The sequence below is a fragment of the Peromyscus eremicus genome, chromosome 4 (assembly GCF_949786415.1).
Source record: "Peromyscus eremicus chromosome 4, PerEre_H2_v1, whole genome shotgun sequence".
In the NCBI taxonomy this organism is placed as follows: domain Eukaryota; kingdom Metazoa; phylum Chordata; class Mammalia; order Rodentia; family Cricetidae; genus Peromyscus; species Peromyscus eremicus.
Genome location: NC_081419.1, coordinates 54,410,303 through 54,429,201, shown reverse-complemented (window position 1 = coordinate 54,429,201; position 18,899 = coordinate 54,410,303). Strand labels below are relative to the sequence as shown.

At 41.6% G+C, this 18,899-nt stretch overlaps 1 protein-coding gene across 1 annotated transcript in view; it reads left to right on the top strand.

Moving 5' to 3' along the window:
* The first annotated feature begins 2,786 nt into the window (after window positions 1-2,786).
* The window catches only part of Pde11a (phosphodiesterase 11A), a 232,951-nt gene continuing 216,838 nt past the window's right edge, over window positions 2,787-18,899 (top strand). The window contains exons 1-2 of the mRNA XM_059260747.1: window positions 2,787-2,873; window positions 7,658-7,798. Of these exons, the coding sequence (XP_059116730.1) occupies window positions 2,787-2,873; window positions 7,658-7,798 (228 nt within the window). The remainder of the gene's footprint in view (window positions 2,874-7,657; window positions 7,799-18,899) is intronic.

The window sequence follows — 18,899 nt, the reverse complement described above, 5'->3', positions numbered from 1 at the left end:
TAATTACACAGAAAGCCTGGTAGAAAGAGCTCAATATTGGCATCACAAAGTAAGTGAAGCAAGGCTTTAGAAAACAGCTCATAAATTCATTTGACAACACTCTTCTTCCTACTTCCTGGACTTACAAACCACCTTAGACTTGGTTCAGAAGGCAAACATAATCAAAATAAATGATGGAGAGTCACATAAGTAATTGTTGAGGTCAGGTTGTGACTTATAAGTTACTCCGTATTATGTAACACTGGCTTTTCAGTTTGTCTATACTTGTATAAAACAGTGTCTTGCCCTGAGAGATTCCGTTTTACAATCACTTTTTGACTCCATCTTGACGATGGAGGATGACCCTGCACATGGATGGAGATATGAATGAGACCATCTGCCTGATACCACCCATGAATCAGAGGCTACAAATGACTTATTCTTGGAGTTATTATAAATTTGTTGTGGTGAGTTGAGAGTTGGGGAGTCCATGTTGTATTTAAATTCTACAAGGAAAACCAAGCCCGAGAACTTACAGACATAGCGGGCCAAGGAAGGAGTGTAATCCCTCGCCTAGACCCCTTAAAGAGGTGGACCCCATCACTTCAATGGTGACAGAAATCTGTCATCTGAGCACTCAGTGTGTGCATCAACTGTCCCAGGAGCTTCAGCTTAGCTCAGTCACACTGTTGATGAGGCCTCCTCAGACTGCTGTCTGCCCTACCTCTTGTTCATCTACCTAGACTGGCCATCCATCAATCTACCTGACCTGGTTGCCCCTACCTTCACGTCCCTAGAGCCCACCTCTAATTCTGACTCTACCTCCAGCAGCTACAGCAGCTTCTGGCTTCTTCCACAGCTCAATTTAGTTCATTATCAATACAAAAATTCTTAGATCATTATTATTTCCCAGCTTTGGCTTCTCAGGCTTCTTCGAAACTCCTTAAAATCTCTGCCTTTTTAATCCTTTGCAGCCATTCTGTAACACACATGCACACACACACACACACACACACACACACACACACACACACAATCTGTAATATATGGTCTGAAAGTTCATATTAGTAATTAAGATTGGAATAAAAGAACTTGCTGTAGCTCTATTCAGGCTTATCAAAGGAAGTTGGACTATGGCAAGCGCAGTCATCGGAACCACTTACCTTGTGAATTTATTGTTATCTAGTAAATTCTGGCGTTGTGAAAGACCCAGACGTGTTGACCTTTGCTTCTGACCCAGTGTACTCACAACAGTGACTCATAGATTCTCCTCTCTATTATCCACATAGTAACCCCCATCTCTGTTGCAGAAAAAAAAAAAAGGAAGTACAAACCAAAGAAAGCACGCCTGCCCCAAACAGGAAACTACAAGGAAACGTGCTCAGTGTATAGTTGATGTTGAAAGTGGTCCCATTCAGGCCAAAAGCAGGGAAGTGCTGGAGGGATGGATACCCAGAAGCTTTATGTGAACCAGTAGGCTTACAGGCAAACTTATTAAAACATGAAGAAGAAGAGCAAAAAAATGGTAAAGAGGAGAAACAGAAATAACGTTTGTTTCAGGAGGCAACTCGAAGGCTCACCGATGGAATCTCTCCTGAGAGATCTGCAAAATAAGCGTGCTGGGGTTTGTGCTTCTTGGTTTAAGACCATAGCTTTAACTCTTCTATAGAGCTCTGAAATTCCTCCAGGGACTCTAGGCCTGAGGTAGTCGAGCAAGATAATAAATGATAAAGAATGGGAATTGTGCTTTATCTTTTATTTTCCCCCAAGTCACCCTTCACTTCAGGCAACTCCATTCTGGATGTCCCAGAGGTGCCATGCATGTGCTCCTGTGTGAGTAGCCTACACAGTGAGCGATGCACTGCCCCTACTGGCCACTGCTAGAACTGCTCTGTGTGCCCTCACACCTCTTCACAAGACACTGTAATGGGGTGGGCTGGGGGACAGAAAAAGATCGATACAAACCATGTCGTTTCCACTCTACTTTAGAGAAATCCCAGGGGGGAAAAAGTCACTTATTCCTCTTATGCTGTGAAAAGTTCAAGGGTCTTGCTGGAACATCCTATCTGCCTGGAACCAAATGCTCTAGAGATGGGCGGCGTCCTCATATTTTGACCTCCTGTTGAGAAAGACTTTCTCTAGGCCGGGCATTTCTGGGTATTCCAGCTGGGTATTTCTTCCCATAGGAGGTGTTTTCTCTCATGGACTCCGAGCTTTCCCTCAAACAGGTTGCTGCAGAGCCCTCCCAGTTTGTGTTCTTGCCTAACCATATCTACCTGGTAACGGATCCAAGCAGAGATATTTTACACAGGAGTACAGGCCCGGAGCCCCTAAGTTCCTACTAGGCCCATCCTACTAGGCATGCTTAAATTTGGTAGCTGGCAGGCCCTGCTGAGACCCCTTTTGTAGACATATACGTAAACAGGGATTCACTCATGTCCTGTCCATCTCTAAGTATGAATGTAAATACACACTTTAAATTCCAAGGACATTCCAGTTCTCTTCTTGTTTCTCATAGTTGGAATACAAGATGTATCAGACATAGTTCCTGTATTATAACTCCTGGGATCTTTTGCTTCACTCACTTTATGTTTTCATAGATGTGAATTTCCCAGTTAAAGACTGATTTACACAAGTATCTTAGCGCTAACTCTGAAAAATGTGCCCCCTGAAGCTGAGATGGTAGTGTTCACAGCTCAAAGCCCAGTTCACTTGATTGAAAGGGAAGTACTGCCTAGGCAGGGAATGTGGGCTTTGGTTTAGGGGTGGATGCGCTAATGTTCTTAATGTTTTCTGTGCCCCAGGTTATGCAGATGTATCTTCCATTCTGTGGGATCGCCATCTCTAACGCTCAGCTCTTTGCTGCCTCGAGGAAAGAATACGAAAGGAGCAGGGTGAGTAGAGAGAGCTGTCTGTCGAGACCATGCTTCAAGCTCGCTGCCTTCCCGCCGACTGTGAGTCACCCCCTCTTCTAAAAGCAGCAGACCTGATCACTGTATAGTCCAGGAATCGTGTCCGTTTGTACAATCCTGCAATGCCAGGGCTGAAGATCTCTTAATACAATAGGCAAGTTATAGATAAAAGCAAATACAAATTCTCTGTTGTTGCTGTTTCTGGACAACAGAACTGGCTTCTTTTCAAAAGGGAATTAGTCTCACGTCCATACTATGTGGTGGGTGGCAGACACAGCCTTAGTGCTTGCAGCTTTGGAGCAGCAGCATTTGCTGATGGTTTTACACTTCAGTTCCTTCACGGAGCACGATGTGCTGCAAACACGACTTCTCTCTTCCTTGCAGATCTTGTTTGAAAGGTTTTCTAGAAGAGCAACACAAGGTGTGCAGAACAGTCACACAGGCACTGTTTTATAAGATTATTAAGCACAGAAGAGGTGGTGGTCTTACACACCGTCAGGAATCATAGAATCAGGTAGTAAAATGCCACCCAGAAGATCAGAAAGCATTAAATTATCAACTAGAGATTAGAGTATATTAAATTCACTCTACATTTAAATATGTGAAGATCACTGTTACAGCTTAGAAATACACTCTATGAGAAACTGTTGGAAAACAAGGATTAAATCCCTCAGCCATTAAACTGATTAGTTTATTTACTAACAATTATGCTAAGGACTATTTTGTAGTAAACAGATGAATGAACAGTGCTGACTACACAGACCTCTTCCTTGGGCACAGCACACCTTTCTTCTAACTGGGCCCCTTTTCATCTTCAGAACCCCGTCTTGCTCATGTCTTGCTTTGCTGCTCCAGCAATATGCTTCTATGACTTCCACAAAACCACCTGCTTGTTTCCCGTCATCACACTTCTACCCACATTCTCCTCTGTCTTCAATGCCTCCTCTCCCTTCCTACTGACAACTGCCTTATATGTCCTTCAGGACCCAGCTCAGCTTCTTTTCTCTGCTTACTGTTTTTCATGGTCACAGTGTGGGTACCCATCCCATTATTATAATATTTGGTGATAACCCTCTTCTACAACCACACTATGAATCTCTTAAGGGAAACTTCGTTCTGTAATGAGACAGTCGTTTCATGCTTGTGTATGGCACAGTTCACTTATTCATTCAACAAGCATGTATTGTGTGGTTTTCATGAGACACTGTCTGTCCTTCATAACTTACTATTCTAATGGGAGCAATAGCTTGTAACCGGAAGTTTCTCAGTCCCACCAGGCCCCGTGATCCCACAGCCATTTATAAAATAACCATTCAGAGGCTTATATTAATTACAAACTGTATGGCCTAATGGCTCAGGCTTCTTGCTAGCTAGCTCTTACAACTTAACTCAACCCATTTCTATACATCTATATGTTGCCATGTGGCCATGGCATTACTGGTCTGCTGGCATCTTGTTGTTCCTTTGGCGGCAGTTGGCGTCTCCCCCAACTCTACCTTTCTTGGTCTCATCTTCAGTTTGAATGTACCGCCTAACCTTATCCTGCCCTGCCATAGGCCATTGCAGCTTTATTTATCAACCAGTCAGAGCAACACATATTCACAGTGTATAGAAAGACATCCCACAGCAATAGATAATAGAAAAACACAAAAAGACAAAAACCACACAGTGCCAGACAGAAAAATAAAGTGGAAGAGAGGGATGGACACTGTTGTGGATGGGGTAGATGGAACAGACATTGATATCTGAAGGTGAGGAATAGATATCTGTAAAGAGACAACAGAAGAGGAATAAAAATAAGAGACCATGTGAAGACATGTGCAGAGCATCCAGACCATAGACACAGCAGGTGCAAAGGTCCTGTGTTCCTGAACAGGGAGAATAGAGAGAGGAAAGGAGAGGATGCACAAGAAGCAAATGAAGATAAGGAGGTGAACAGGGGCCAGCGGGTAGAAAGGCCTATGGGCACTTCAGGAACTGTTGGTCTTAAGTGTGGTGGAAAACCACTAGGAGATTTTGAGCTGATTCCAATTTCATTTAAAAAAGAAAACAACCTGGCCCCTTGAAACAGTGAAGGGCTGAGGAGAGTGAATAATGAGAAGGAATTTGAAGTCAGGGAGAGGTGTTAGAAGACTACAGTAAAGTCAAGAGAAAAGGTAGCTGGCATTAAGGTAGTAAGAAGAGAGAAATTCCCTGCAAATCAGTGGTAACATATGCAAGGCTTGCTGATGTGGGGGTCAGAGAGGAGACTTTGGGCTTAAACACAAGTTTGTAGACAGCAAAAACTTGAATTAAGGACCTAAATTTGAGGGAGTATAATATTAGTGATGGGGATTATGCAAAGCCAGAAGACTTGTTGAGGGGTCGAGAGAGGAAGAATGTGTGGATAAGAGAGAGGAAGATCCACTGATCAGCTCAGGAGTAGAACAGGAAAGAGAAGTACCCAGCCATTTCCTACACAGACGTGACAAGAAGCAGGGTACATTCGACCTTATGAACTGTTTCTACAGCCTGTCGGACTGTTTGATCAACCTAGACTTCTTCTCTTCTCCTCTTCTTCTGGAGCTAGCCTTTTGCTCTTTGTAAAACGTGTACCATTCGTTCGCAAAGCAGCAAATTTTAATTAGAAAGAATAAAATTATTGTAATATGATTTGTCAGTGCAAGACTCCAGGGGCATGAGTTCCTCCTTTGAGAGAAATGTTCTTGTGGAGAGGTCCCAGAGGCTCTCCATGCAATCATAACAAATTGAAAAGTTAAATAATTGTTCAGTTAATATGATCCATTTGAAGAAATAATCTGAGTGATTAAGGTAATGATGTTTTCCCCTTAATAACAGGGAATTTGCTTGTAATTACCCAGACAATTGTCTCTCTTTGAAGAAATTATTTCTCTTATTTTTTGAGATTATAATTAGATCATTTCCCCCTTATTTCCTCCCTCCAAACTCTCTCATATCCCCCCCCACGCTTGCTCTCTTTCAAATGCATGGCCTCTATTTTTTATTAATTGTTGTTACATCCATACATGTTTACACACACACACACACACACACACACACACTCCTAAATATATAAACACAACCTGCTCAGTCTGTGTAACGTTATTCATATGTCTGTTTTCAGGGTTATTTGGAATTGGGTAACCAATTGTGTGCTCTTCCCTGGGTAAGAATTGTGCCCCATTTAATGACTTTGGACATGAAATCACAGCACAGTGGCCTTTCGCAGCAGTTTGCTGTCCTAACGCCCAAGAGTCTGACTTCAGTTAACATAGTATTTGCATCTTAGTGTTTCTCTTTGCTTTGGAATCCTGGGGCAATATGATGCTTATCCACCAGCAGCATCTTCTTCAGGAGAACACTCCCCAGGAACTTCGGGCCTTTCAGTAGCCCCATCAGCTAGGTTCATTTCACGGATCCCTTAACTCATTTGAATGCTTTTTTTTTTTTATCCTCAAGAGACTCAGAGAAGAAATTTTGTTTCCAATTATTTCAGGACAAATCAAATTCATTCCTGAAGTTCAAAAACAGTCATGCCCCTGGGCTGTTGATCAACGCCATGATGAATAAATTCACACCTGTGGGTTCCTGGAGCCCTTTTGTGGAAGGAAGGTCAGACAGGCAAGCAAACATCTTGTTTAATGTTATGAGAAAAGCACAAGCCAATTCAGTGGCCGTGTGATTCCCCAAAGGCTCTGAAAGAAGCTGAATTTCTACCCCCTGTAAATAGCCTTTATTCTGCAAATTCTGGGGGAAAAAAAGGTCATTAAAAATTCCAAACAAGCCGGGCGGTGGTGGTGCATGCCTTTAATCCCAGCACTCGGGAGGCAGAGCCAAGCGGATCTCTGTGAGTTTGAGGCCAGCCTGGGCTACCAAGTGAGTTCCAGGAAAAGGCGCAAAGCTACACAGAGAAACCCTGTCTCGAAAAACCAAAAAAAAAAAAAAATAAAAAATTCCAAACAAATATTACTTCAAAGCATAAATTGCAAGTTCCCTTGGCCAGGGAAAGTAATAGGTTACTGCAACTTAATTTTGAAATGAGTACACAGTGTTCAACTTGTAATTTAATTTTTTTCTTTAATTTATGTACCTTTCAATCTGCCATTTTAACAGCAATTTTAATGAGGGTTTCTTTCCTGAGATGTACAGCAATATCTAAATGTTCTACTGAACTGTTGGGAGTCTCCTCTTACATGGAGAGAGTAGTGTGAGAACACACACACACACACACACACACACACACACACACACACACAGGCATATATATTTGAATGCTTGGAGCCTTAGTTAACATTGATCTGTATTATTCTTTCAGAATTCTGGGACAGATATGTGTTAGTGAAAATAGGTATCAAGTTGAGCCGTGAAGTGATTTTTTTTTTTCTTAATAGTGAAGAAAAGCTGCTTTGCAGTTTTCCGAAATAAATACTCTCTGGAAAGATCCAAGTACTTGTTATTTATAAAATGTGGATTTTGTATTCAGTCATATTGAAGAAAAACCACCTCAGTGGGTAAAACACCTACATGTAGTGATTACATGATTCCTTTTACATTGACCCCCTCCATTCTCTGGTTGTATTTTTCAATTTAAGAGAGTATGTTATAAAGTGAATTGCAGAGCTATGATAGAACAACCATAAACGTTTTAATAATTAGCCACACGAAATATTTGTTCTTAGAGAAAATACTCCATGGAATTTTGCTGGAAGGCAAAGCCGATATGTTATAGTCTTATAATTCCTAAATATGTGCTTCTCTGTCTCCAGGCTTTGCTGGAGGTGGTCAATGACCTCTTCGAAGAACAGACTGACCTGGAGAAGATTGTCAAGAAAATAATGCATCGGGCCCAAACTCTGTTGAAATGTGAACGCTGTTCAGTTTTACTTCTAGAAGACATCGAATCGCCGGTAAGTTACCCTGGGCTTTCCATGTGGAGTCAAAGACTGAGCAGAAGGAAGTTAAGTTCATCCACAATTAAACTTGTGAGCAGAGCGGCTATGTTCATGCCTTCAGCCCAAGAGGGAACGTTTTCATAAATGAGAGGCTCTTTCCTTTAGATACGTTTCCCTATTTATCTTTATCTCACCCTGGAAACTAAACCTTTGAAGTGGATGGGGTTCTTAGAGCCCGGTTAGCTCCATGTATCTAATGGAAGATGGAGCTTAGGTGTGCAATGATTCCCCAGCATCACACAAACTAACTCAGAAGAGAAGGCCAAGTGCAGCCCCACACACCCCATCTTACTTACCCAGCACAAGGCAGGCTCCTCTCCCATGTGCAGGGACTGCAGTAAGGGCAATATCACTCAGCCCTCAGAGAATGGCAGGGAGCAGGCAAAGGACCAGAGCGAAGTCCCCTCAGCTCCTGGGCAGAATGTTGTGAGCCGGCTTCGCTGGGCTGTGCTCGGTGGTAGGTTGTCTTCCAGGATTTCTAGATTCCCTCACTGCTGTTCTGGGCTGGCACAAACCAGCCCAGAGCAGCCCACACAGAGAGGAAAGTGCCTCACCTCACCTTGGAGTCTCTTTGTGCTCTAAGATGTAGAAATATGGAGGCTCTGGCCTGGCACATTTTGATGGCCAGCTTTTGGGTTTGGTGCAGCCTTTGGGGCTGTTTGGGAGAAATCAATCAGAAAACAAAACAATTATACTGAAAATAATGGTTATCATCCATCTAAGTAAGCTCTTCAAAGTTAAACGTCTAAACCCCCAGGAGCAACTTAATATCTTTGCTGAGAACTCACTTCAAAGACCAAGAATTGTCTAGCGTTTAAGAGCTGTTTTAGTATTTCGGAGAGTGGTATTTTACTACACCGAACTTAGAAAAGGTATTGTCTTTGCTTTAAGATTGTATTCCTCAGAGAATGAGAGTCTGAGGTTAAAACTGTAATGAGTATTGTAAACTTTGCATAGACTGTTTAGAATGTGTAGGTCCATGTGTGTGAAACCTGACAACATGACTTTTAGTTCTGAATGGTTTTTTTGTTTGTTTGTTTGTTTTTTTGGTTTTTCGAGACAGGGTTTCTCTGCGTAGTTTTGTGCCTTTCCTGGAACTCACTTTGTAGACCAGGCTGGCCTCGAACTCACAGGGATTCTCCTGCCTCTGCCTCCCGAGTGCTGGGATTAAAGGTGTGGGCCACCCCCCCCCCCCTTTTTTTTTATTGTGTGCGCCACCACGACCACTTTCTTTCTGGGTATAGTGGTTCATGCCTTTTTTTTCTTTTTCTTTTTTTTTTTTTTTAAGATCGATTATGTATACAGTGCTCTGTCTGCATATGTCCCTGCAGGCCAGAAGAGGGCACCAGATCTCATTACAGGTGGTTGTGAGCCACCATGTGGTTGCTGGGAATTGAACTCAGGACCTCTGGAAGAGCAGTCGGTGCTCTTAACCACTGAGTCGTCTCTCCAGCCCCAAAAGTTTTTTAAAAAAACTAGTTTAAACCAGTTTTAATTTTATAAGAGACAGAATAATTCATCTCTTAAAACATATTGAATAAATGCAGGTTGACTGAAGCTCAATTCAGGAAAGGACCAATACATTGTTAAAACAGGTCTAAGATGCATTTGAGAAGACAGAGTAGGATTTTGAGGTTTTAACCAAAGTTTGTTAGAGACAAATCAAGGCCACAAACTGTGAGCTGAGGTTGTCTTTCACACTGGAGAGAAATCACTTACATCTCTGCAAGAGAAAAAAACCATTTCACTAAAGCCGTACACTTTTGTTGGTAGTAACCAGTGAGTAGAACTGAGTCCATTTCCTGAATGAGGGGCTGGCAGCATTTTCTATAAAACCTTAAGTTTTCCAAGTGTCTCTAGTACAGTTGTTATACAACTCTGCCACTATGGCATGAAAGCAGTCACAGACAATAAATTAGAATGTGCATGGCTGTGTACCAATAAAACTTGATTTATAAAAATAAATGGTAATTCAGACTTGGCTTGAACATGGTATATTTCTGTCTTAGACAATCACACACACACACACACACACAATTAATAAAAAATATCATAAAATAAAGAGTATAGGAAGTCTGCAAAGATGCCATATAGAGAATGTGAAAGCCAAAGGCTAGACACAGAGCACATCTCAGAAACATTGATACAGCTTTTTCATGAAATGAAATTAAAGATAACATAATCTCTCTGGAAAAATAAATGTTCAAAAAGGAGCTACAGAGAAGTAAGAAATATATGAGAAGGAAGAGTGAGACTGGGGGGGGAGGAGGAAGAGGAGGAAGAAGAGGGAAGGGGGAGGGGAAGGAGCAGGGAGGGGGAGGGAAGGAAGGGAAGGAGGAGAAGACAGACCACTTCCTTGGTAGAGCTTGGAAGAAGAAAATGTGAAATTATACATAAATGGATATTACATTTTTAGAAAGCAAGAAAGAAAATAAAAGACAGCTCTAAATGCTTTAAGGAGCATGAGGAACAAAATTGAAAATGAAATGGAAGAAAGTAAATTATAAAAAAGAGAGAATGATAAGAATGGACTCATAGTGAAAGTTCAAAATAAGGATAATTTGGTGTCTCTGAGAAGAACACGATAAATGGAACAGGAAAAGGCTTTCAGAATTTTAACTCTAGGACATTTTATTGAAATAAAGTCAAAGTTGGATTTACAGATTGAAAGAGCACACTATTCAGAGTCAGTACTTACTGCTCAGCACTGAAATACATTTGATGCTAATGGAATTTAAAGATAGGAAAAAATCACATCCGTGGGCATCTAGGCAAAAACTCATGACACTCTGGAAAAAATGTCATTCTGATGTTAGACTTCTTATGGTCACATTCCCCCAGTACTCAAAGGCAATGGGATAATATCTAACCAATCCTTGGGGGAGAACATGGCCCTACAATTTAAAATCTAGGAAAATTCCTATTTAATTATTAAACCACAAGTGGTAGATGCTTTGAAATATGCAAGGAAGAGTGTAGGAAGTACAGTTGCAAGGGGCTGAAAAATGTGGGCAGCTGAAATCTAGCCATGCAATGGATGAAAGATGCCAGGAAAAGTTAAGTCCAGCATTCAGGGCTGAGTGTCTCTGAATGTGCAACTAAGTTAGACATTAAGGCCTAACTTATGGGAACAAATGTAAGCCTCATATTACCAACTGTAGCAGTGGTGCTGGTTTCCATGCTTGGGACACATGGCAACAGGCAGTGGGCTGGGTAGGCAGATGCACACCGTACCAGGGAAATATGTCCCTTTTGTGCTTTGAGCGTGAAGTGTCTCACATGCTTGAACATTCAGTCCTCTGCTAGTGACACTGTTTGGGAAGGCTAAGGAACCTTCGGAAGTACAGCCTTCCTGGAGGAAGTTGTTCCCTGGAAGTAGGTCTTTATATCGGCCCCACTTCCTGTTCGCCCTTTGCTTCCTAACTGTGGATTCAATGCGACCTGTTGGTTTCACTCTCTCCGGCCACCATGGCTTCTCTGCCTGCTGCTGGGTCTTCCCCAGCATGATGGGCAATGTCCCCTCAAACTTAAAGCCCAAATAAACTCTTTTTCTCTTCCGTTGTGTTTCTTGTCAGGTGTTTTCTTAGTACAGTCCTTTTTCTACTTAGTGGTATTAAGCCTAGCATTTGTCTGGGGAGAAATGTTACTATGTCATCTCGCAAGCATGTTCCCTGCAAATCAGTTTGAGAAGTGATCTGGGTAAAGCGAGGCCATTGGCTCAAAGTCTTGATATACACACAAGACTCAAATGCAGACAGCTTCTCAACGGGTACCTTTGGTTTTGTGTGTTAACTTGTAATTTTAATGTGTCCTGTAAAATCAGTATCCCTTTTTGATTTGTGCTTTGATTTGTTATAAAAAAATCTTGCCATGGCACATGCCTTTAATCCCAGCACTCGGGAGGCAGAGGCAGGCAGATCTCTGTGAGAGTTTGAGGCCAGCCTGGGCTACAGAGTGAGATCCAGGACAGGCACCAAAACTATACAGAGAAACCCTGTCTCAAAAAACCAAAAAAAAAAAAAAAAAATCTTTGCTTTCAGTTACAGTGGTGATGCACACACACACACACACACACACACACACACACACACAATTATTTATGGCCTTTTATATCTATCTAGTATTTATTGATTTTTGAGGTCGAATCTTACTATGTAGCCCAGGTTAGCCTCACATTTATGATCCTCCTGTCTTAACTTCCCCATAGAACTGATTTTTTTGGTAGTAAGTGTGAAGTTAGAGCGCTCTCTCTCTCTCTCTCTCTCTCTCTCTCTCTCTCTCTCTCTCTCTCTCTCTCTCTTTGTGTGTGTGTGTGTGTGTGTGTGTGTGTGTGTGTGTGTGTGTGCACAAAACCTTCTCTTGGAACTATTTTCCTCTACTTTATTGGTACATCTGTATTATAATAAGTACCTTAAAATGCCTGGCTGTTTCTAAGCTCGTTGCATTGTTCTTTGGGGCTGTTTATCTCTACAACAAAAGCACACAGTCTTGACTTCCACAATATTACAATAGTTTGGTATTGTGTAGGGTAAGTCTTCTATGTTATTCAGTTTTAAAATGGTCACCCCACTGTATCCTAGGAGAGGAAGAGGAAACTCCTCTTTACACACTTACCCTTTGTCACAGAGGAAAGTCTCTCTTAAAAGTGGCTTCTAGAGTCTGCAGTCATGGTCTTTGGGCATTCAGGCATAAACTGATAAGTTTGCCGAGTACCAAAAATAGAAATGATGGATGTCTTTCTCGATTGTCTCGTGCCAGAAGTGATATCTCACTGTCTTTTGCTTCTCTTAAGTGTTTCGGTTGGTTGATTTTAAGCGACTTTTGTCAATGGCTTTTTCTATTAGAAAACAAAACAAAACCCTTAGCTGGACACTGCTGTCAACATCAGGAAATGCTTGTCTTTTGATGGGAATAGTGGACTTAATGATATTCCGTCCCGGAAACTGTAAGTGATTCCTGTCGCTTCTCATAGCTCCTTGCAGTTCACACACTTACTGTTATCCTGTGTCTTTTAGAGCTTGGGCAAGGAAAATGAGTGTGGAAATTGCAGTCTGATGTCCTCAGGCACCATCTCAGCTTTGCTATTTCCCATGCTCTTTGTTCCGATCGTCCTGATGGCTGGCAGCTCTCTCCTCATCCAGCATGCCAACAGGTTCTTACCTCTTAGCTAAGCCTCTGACTTCAGGGCTGCTTTCTGGAGCCCCTTTAATAAACGAAGCAGAGCTAGCCATGCACGCTGGCTTTCTAACGTGAGTCCTAACTTCTTGGTCTTTGTGTGCAAAAACACTCAGTGAAGCCAATGGCTGGGTGACATTCCCATGTCCCACATCCGAGGGGAATGAGTGATGAGTGCTGTCCAGTAGTTCTGGACCTGCCTGTGATTTCTACCTCTCCTCTTCCTAAGTGGATTATAAATACTTCTTCCTTTTCCATCATCTTCTTTCCATTTCCTCTTTCTTTCTTTACTTTTCCTTCTATGAGGGATCCAACTTAAGTCCTGTTTTATTTTTCTTCCAAGTGTTTTTTTAGAGTACAAAATAGAAGATTAATTTTTTTAATTCTCTGATAATTACCTAAATGAGGATTTTTCCGTATACATGCACACATATCCAGTCTGTACTATTAATATATCACATTATATATTCATATATTAACTTGCTATTAGGAATTGAATATGCATTCTTTTGAGCTACAAACCACCTTATGTCACTTTGTTAATAAGTATCTCTTAGTCTATTAACTCAATTCACACATTGGTCATTATTAAACTTAAGTCTCTGCTGGCCATCCCTGCCATTTCCTCTCCCAAGTTTCTCCTACCTCTGGATTTTTCTATAGCATTTAGTGCAATCATCATGTCGTAGCTCATGTTGCAACCCACAGAGCAGTTCCTAGGCATCTCCTCACCTTCCATATTCATACTTGACCACATTCTGTTGTATCTGTATTCACACATCATTTCTAGCTCTTCCTTCCTAGTGCTTGTTTTGCTGTCTTTACTGATCTCTCACCAGGCATTGTCTCCTGAGTCCTACCTTTGCTTGTAAACAAGGAATTCTTGTCAATCAGTTATTAATATGGCTCCTACTTATCTTTCTAATCATGCACCTGCTTTTCCTAAGCTTCATTTAATTTTGTGGTTGTCTGTTGCCTAGGCAATAGTGCTCATCCACTCAACATCCAGGGCTTACTACTTCTGTTTCCAGGTTAACTTTTGGTTTTCCTCTCTGGTGCCAGCCTTGTTCTAGCCCTTTCTTTCATATCTACTCACCTCCCTGTGATCAGTCTGTGTCGGTGTTTGAATCTCTGTTTTTGCACACAGGTTCTCTGTCGGGGGGCGGGGGTGTACTGGACACTGAAGGAGGTGACTGTCCAGGCTATTGCAACAGGGAAGATGCTCATTAATAAGGAACATATGAAAGAAAAGGAGATGTGCTAGAGTGTTAGAGAACTATAGGAACAAGGGGATTGTCTGCGTTGTGTAAGAAGAGCTTTCTGGGAGCCATGAGGTTGGAGACTGCTGTTATTTGGGAACACAGAAGGGCAGGAGAGTCTTCTGAGCACGGCCGTTTCTGGAACACTGATGTGGCATTTCTTTATCGGTACTATTTTGTGCTTAGGACTTGGATAAAATTTAACACTTTCCACACTGACTGTTCTCTGCAGTCCCCCTTCCACACCCGTCTATGGTTGGTTTACTTTCTGGATCGGTGCCCTTGAAGGCTGACCTCTACACAGCATCGTACTTGGGCTGTTTTGTCCTCTGGCTTCCAGTTGAGTTTCACAAGCTACGAGATCAGGACAAAACTTATGAAACAGGGGTGTTACTGTCCCTTTCCACTCGCAGTTATAGAGGTGGCTGTGTTTGTCTACAGTCTTCCCCTACAATTTCAGCTCCTTGAGGAAACCAACAACTTTCTTCTCTTTTCCATTCTCTCTGTGTTGTCTCAGACTTTAGGAGCATTAACTGTTCTCAGAGTTGCTAGTCACTGGGTACTTTCCCACTCCTTATTGCTTATTTTTACAGGACACACACTCCCAGAATTAGTCTCTTTATTGGAATATGTTTCCTTAAACTCCTTTGGCTTATTCACTATTTACTGCCAGAGTAGAGTGGTGTAGTGCCTCACCTGGATAACTTCTTCTGTGCCCAACTTACAGCTGTCCACTCACCTGCTGGGACTTAGTTCGACTGATGATGTCATCACTGTCCTGCATGCTTGGGTAGCCTTTAAGCATCTATCAACATAGAATTATGCATCGGTAAATTGCTTCCTGATCTGTATTATTGTGACAGGGCATTTATTCTCTTCATATTTCCAGAGCCCATCCCAGTGCCTGGAGCACTAAGTGTTGAATAAATGCTGATTGAGGAAACACATAAAATGCTAATTAACATAAGGGAAGAATTTGTGAAGAGGAAAGGTAGTGGATGATCATTTAAGGCAGTCTTTGGCCTTTTTGAGTAGCCCTCTTATGAAAAAAAAATAAAGATTAAGAAAATTTTAAATTGGTAACTACTTAGTAGTCATTTTCTTTTTGGTGGCAGCAATATCTACTTGAGTATACTTTTGTTTTCAAGAGTTGTTTTTAAGTAGAAAGAACAGAGAGGAACCAGACTAACTACTCCTTGATAAATATCCAAATTAAAAAGACTTCTCTCCATGGAGCTTTTCCAAAGACCAGGCAGGGGATGTCTTATTTCCTTCACTTGGCATCTACAGTTCCCCAGGGTGGAGTCACCAGGCTGATCCACAGCAGGAGGACTGAAGACCACTTTTTCACTTCCACTGATCCAGAAACCACTTCCGCAACTCCCTTTAGGAGACTCTTTCTTCAGGTCCGTGGGTTATGTGTCCTTTGTCTGTGTTCATTTTGTACTCATATGATAAAATCAGACTTGAGTTTGTGCAGCCGGTTTTATGAAATACATAAAACTATGATTCAGAATTGGCCCAAATCATGAGTACAATGTGAATTCTGTTCTCTTTCATTTATTATTTCATCTGGGTTTTTTGGGTTATGATTTCTGTAGCTGCAGGTATTTGATCATAAACAATGATCTATTTGAATGGATCTCAATCTCTCTGTGTGTCTCTGTGTCTCTGTCTCTCTCTGTGTGTCTCTCTGTCTCTCTCTCTCTCTCTCTCCCCTTTCCCCCTTTCCTCTCTCCCTCTCTTCCTCTCTCTCCCCCGCTACCCCCCCCCCCCAGTTCTGTCTCTAGGATCTGTCTTTGTTGCCCAGGCTGGTCTACATCTTCAGCCTTAATCTTCTTAGTTCTGGGATCACAGATGTATACCACCAGCCATACCCAGCTAAGTTCATTATACTTTGTATAGATTCATTTGAAAGCATAAAGACATCAATTTGTTATTAGAGGTGCTTGTGAGAGCGGAAAAAGGCAATGTTTTGTCCCAGGATGGCATGCTTAATTAAAGAGTGATTTTGTTCTGTGACAACCAGGCCATGTGTCTCCCCAGGTATATTCCCTGCTACTTGCCTTGATACCTAAAATTTCTATCATCATAATGTTACTTTAGAAGATTATAACTCCAGGAATTCCCCTTTCTGAATTATAGATCAATCACATCTATTTTCATTAATTAGTTTATCATTAGCCCTTAATAATTCAGTAGGCAGTAACCTGGACCACAGAAGGCTCTAGACCAAAGATTGACAAATTTATTTTCTGTGAAGGTTTACCTAGTAAATATTTGGGGCTTCATGGCCAGTATAATATCATTTGTAACTATTCTGCTGTATTGTAATAGTAGAAAATGGACACAGCTGTTTTAATAAAACTTTATTTATAGACACAGGTGGTGATAAGGTTTGACCTATAGGCTATCTTTTGCCCACACCTGCTCTTAGTAGTAGGAAACAAACAGATAAGGTTACATCCCAGGATTATGCTACTTCTCAACTGATTGTTCATCTTGAAAGTGCACAAAGGCCAACATAAATTATGTTTCTCAACAATTTGCTGAGGCAAATTTAGCTGTGATTTTTAACTTCAAATTATCTATAAATGGCAGACTGTGTAAGGGGATTCTATTAACGGCCCTGGGTTCCTGAATATGTGGCTTTGACTTAAATTTGTGACAGTAGTAGAGTCTAGAATGTACCAGAAACCTTCAAAGTCAGACAGCCTGGTTCCAAAACAACTTCACGTACATTATGGGCCCCAGGCTGATGTTGTGATGCCTCCCTGGCCTTGTCTGACTTACGGTCTCACTACTGTACTTACTTATTTCCTTACTCTCTTGATGGGACTCAGGCCTGCTGCTCTTTTCTTCTTATATCGTTTGCCACTAGCTGTAGGCTATTAAGTGTCCATCTTCTTACCATCCCAGGTTCCTAGCCCTACCCTTAAATAATACTCTTCTATACAACCTAGTGGCCCACACAAGGCTTTCATCAAGTATTTCATTTATGAAAACATTTTATCTGCATTTGTATATTTTTTTTTCAATTTTAAATGCTTCATCTTCTAATCCTGCTCAATTTAGTATCAAAAGAACTTCAGCTTTTGAGAGCCGTGGATGGTACCACATGCTTATAGTCTCAGCTTAGGGGGCTGAAGCAGTGGGATTGAGAGATTGAGGACAGACTGGGCTACAGAGTGAAACTCTTTCTCAAAACAACAGTGATAACAAACAAACAAAACTATGATAAAAAATGTAAAAATGTAAGTGAACGAATATGGCAAGTGTTTGTGACATGTTCTATGTATGTAATGGAGTGAGAGGCTTTCCAAGGAAAAAGAGAAAACAAAGTCAAGTCGACAAATTCAAGTCTGAAGTGTGTTGCATAAAGGTAAAGCTTAGCACCAAAAGCTTTGCTTTGAGCTTCTAAAGAACCTAAGTAAAGGGGGAAGTTATAGATTTTATAATTCCCTCCATCTAGTAGAAAGAGTCACATTTGGGCATCAGGAAAAAAAATTCTGATCCTGTGCTTTAAAGTTTAAACTATTTTATCGAGAGAAAAGGAGGGGGAAAGGAGGGAGAGAGGGAGGGAGGAAGGGAGGAAAGGAGGGAGGGAGGGAGGGAGAAAGAGGTGGGAGATGAACATGAATGTGAGAATTGGCCCATGAGATTATGCATGTACATTCTGCACTCATGCATAATGTATGTATTATATATTATACACTCATGCATGTAAAGGCCAGGGGACAATATCAGCTTTTATATCTCAGATGTCACCCACCTTGTTTTTAGAGACAGGGTCAGGGTCTCTCATTGACCTGAGACTCAACAAGGAGGCTGAGCTGGCTGGCCAGTGAGCTGTAGGGACTCTGCCTGTCTCTGTCTCCACAGTGCTGGAATTACCAGCGTGTGTCACCTCACACAATATTTTTATTACATACTCTAGCAGATCAGACATAGGTCTTCATGTTTGTGTGGCAAGCACTTTGACTACCGAACTATCACCCTGGCCCTAAATTCTTTATTTGTGAATCTTACATCTTTGTTGTTTTTATAGACAAGTTCTCTCTATTATGCAGCTCTGGCTGTCCTAGAATGCACTATGTAGCCCAGGCTGGCCTTGACCTCACAGAGATCCACCTGCCTCTGCCTCCCGAATGCTGGGATTAAAGGTGTGCCACCATGCCTGACCCATTCTATTTTATTTTTTATCATGGCTTCATGGCCTAGTTTACTATAGGGTGCATGAACTTGGAAGATGTGTATCCACGCCTTTCTCTTTATTCACAAAACATGTATTTATAACAGCAAACAACTGAAATAAAGCAAAGTATTTTGAACCTGTTTTACTTTTATTTTGTGTTAGTTTTTAGGGTCTGATGTAGCTTAGCCTGGCCTCAGACTCCCTAAATGACTCCAGACTCTCTAGGACAAGCTTGAATTTCTCCCCCTCTTTCCCACCCCCACCTCCACTCCCAAGTGCTGGCACTACAGCCATGTGCCGCCATATCTAGTGTATGCAAAGCCAGAGACCCAATCTAGAGCTTTATGCCAGGCAAGTTGTCTACCAGCCAAACTACATCTCCATCCTTTGGTCCTGATATTTTTCCAGCAGTGTGTTCGGTTGTTTG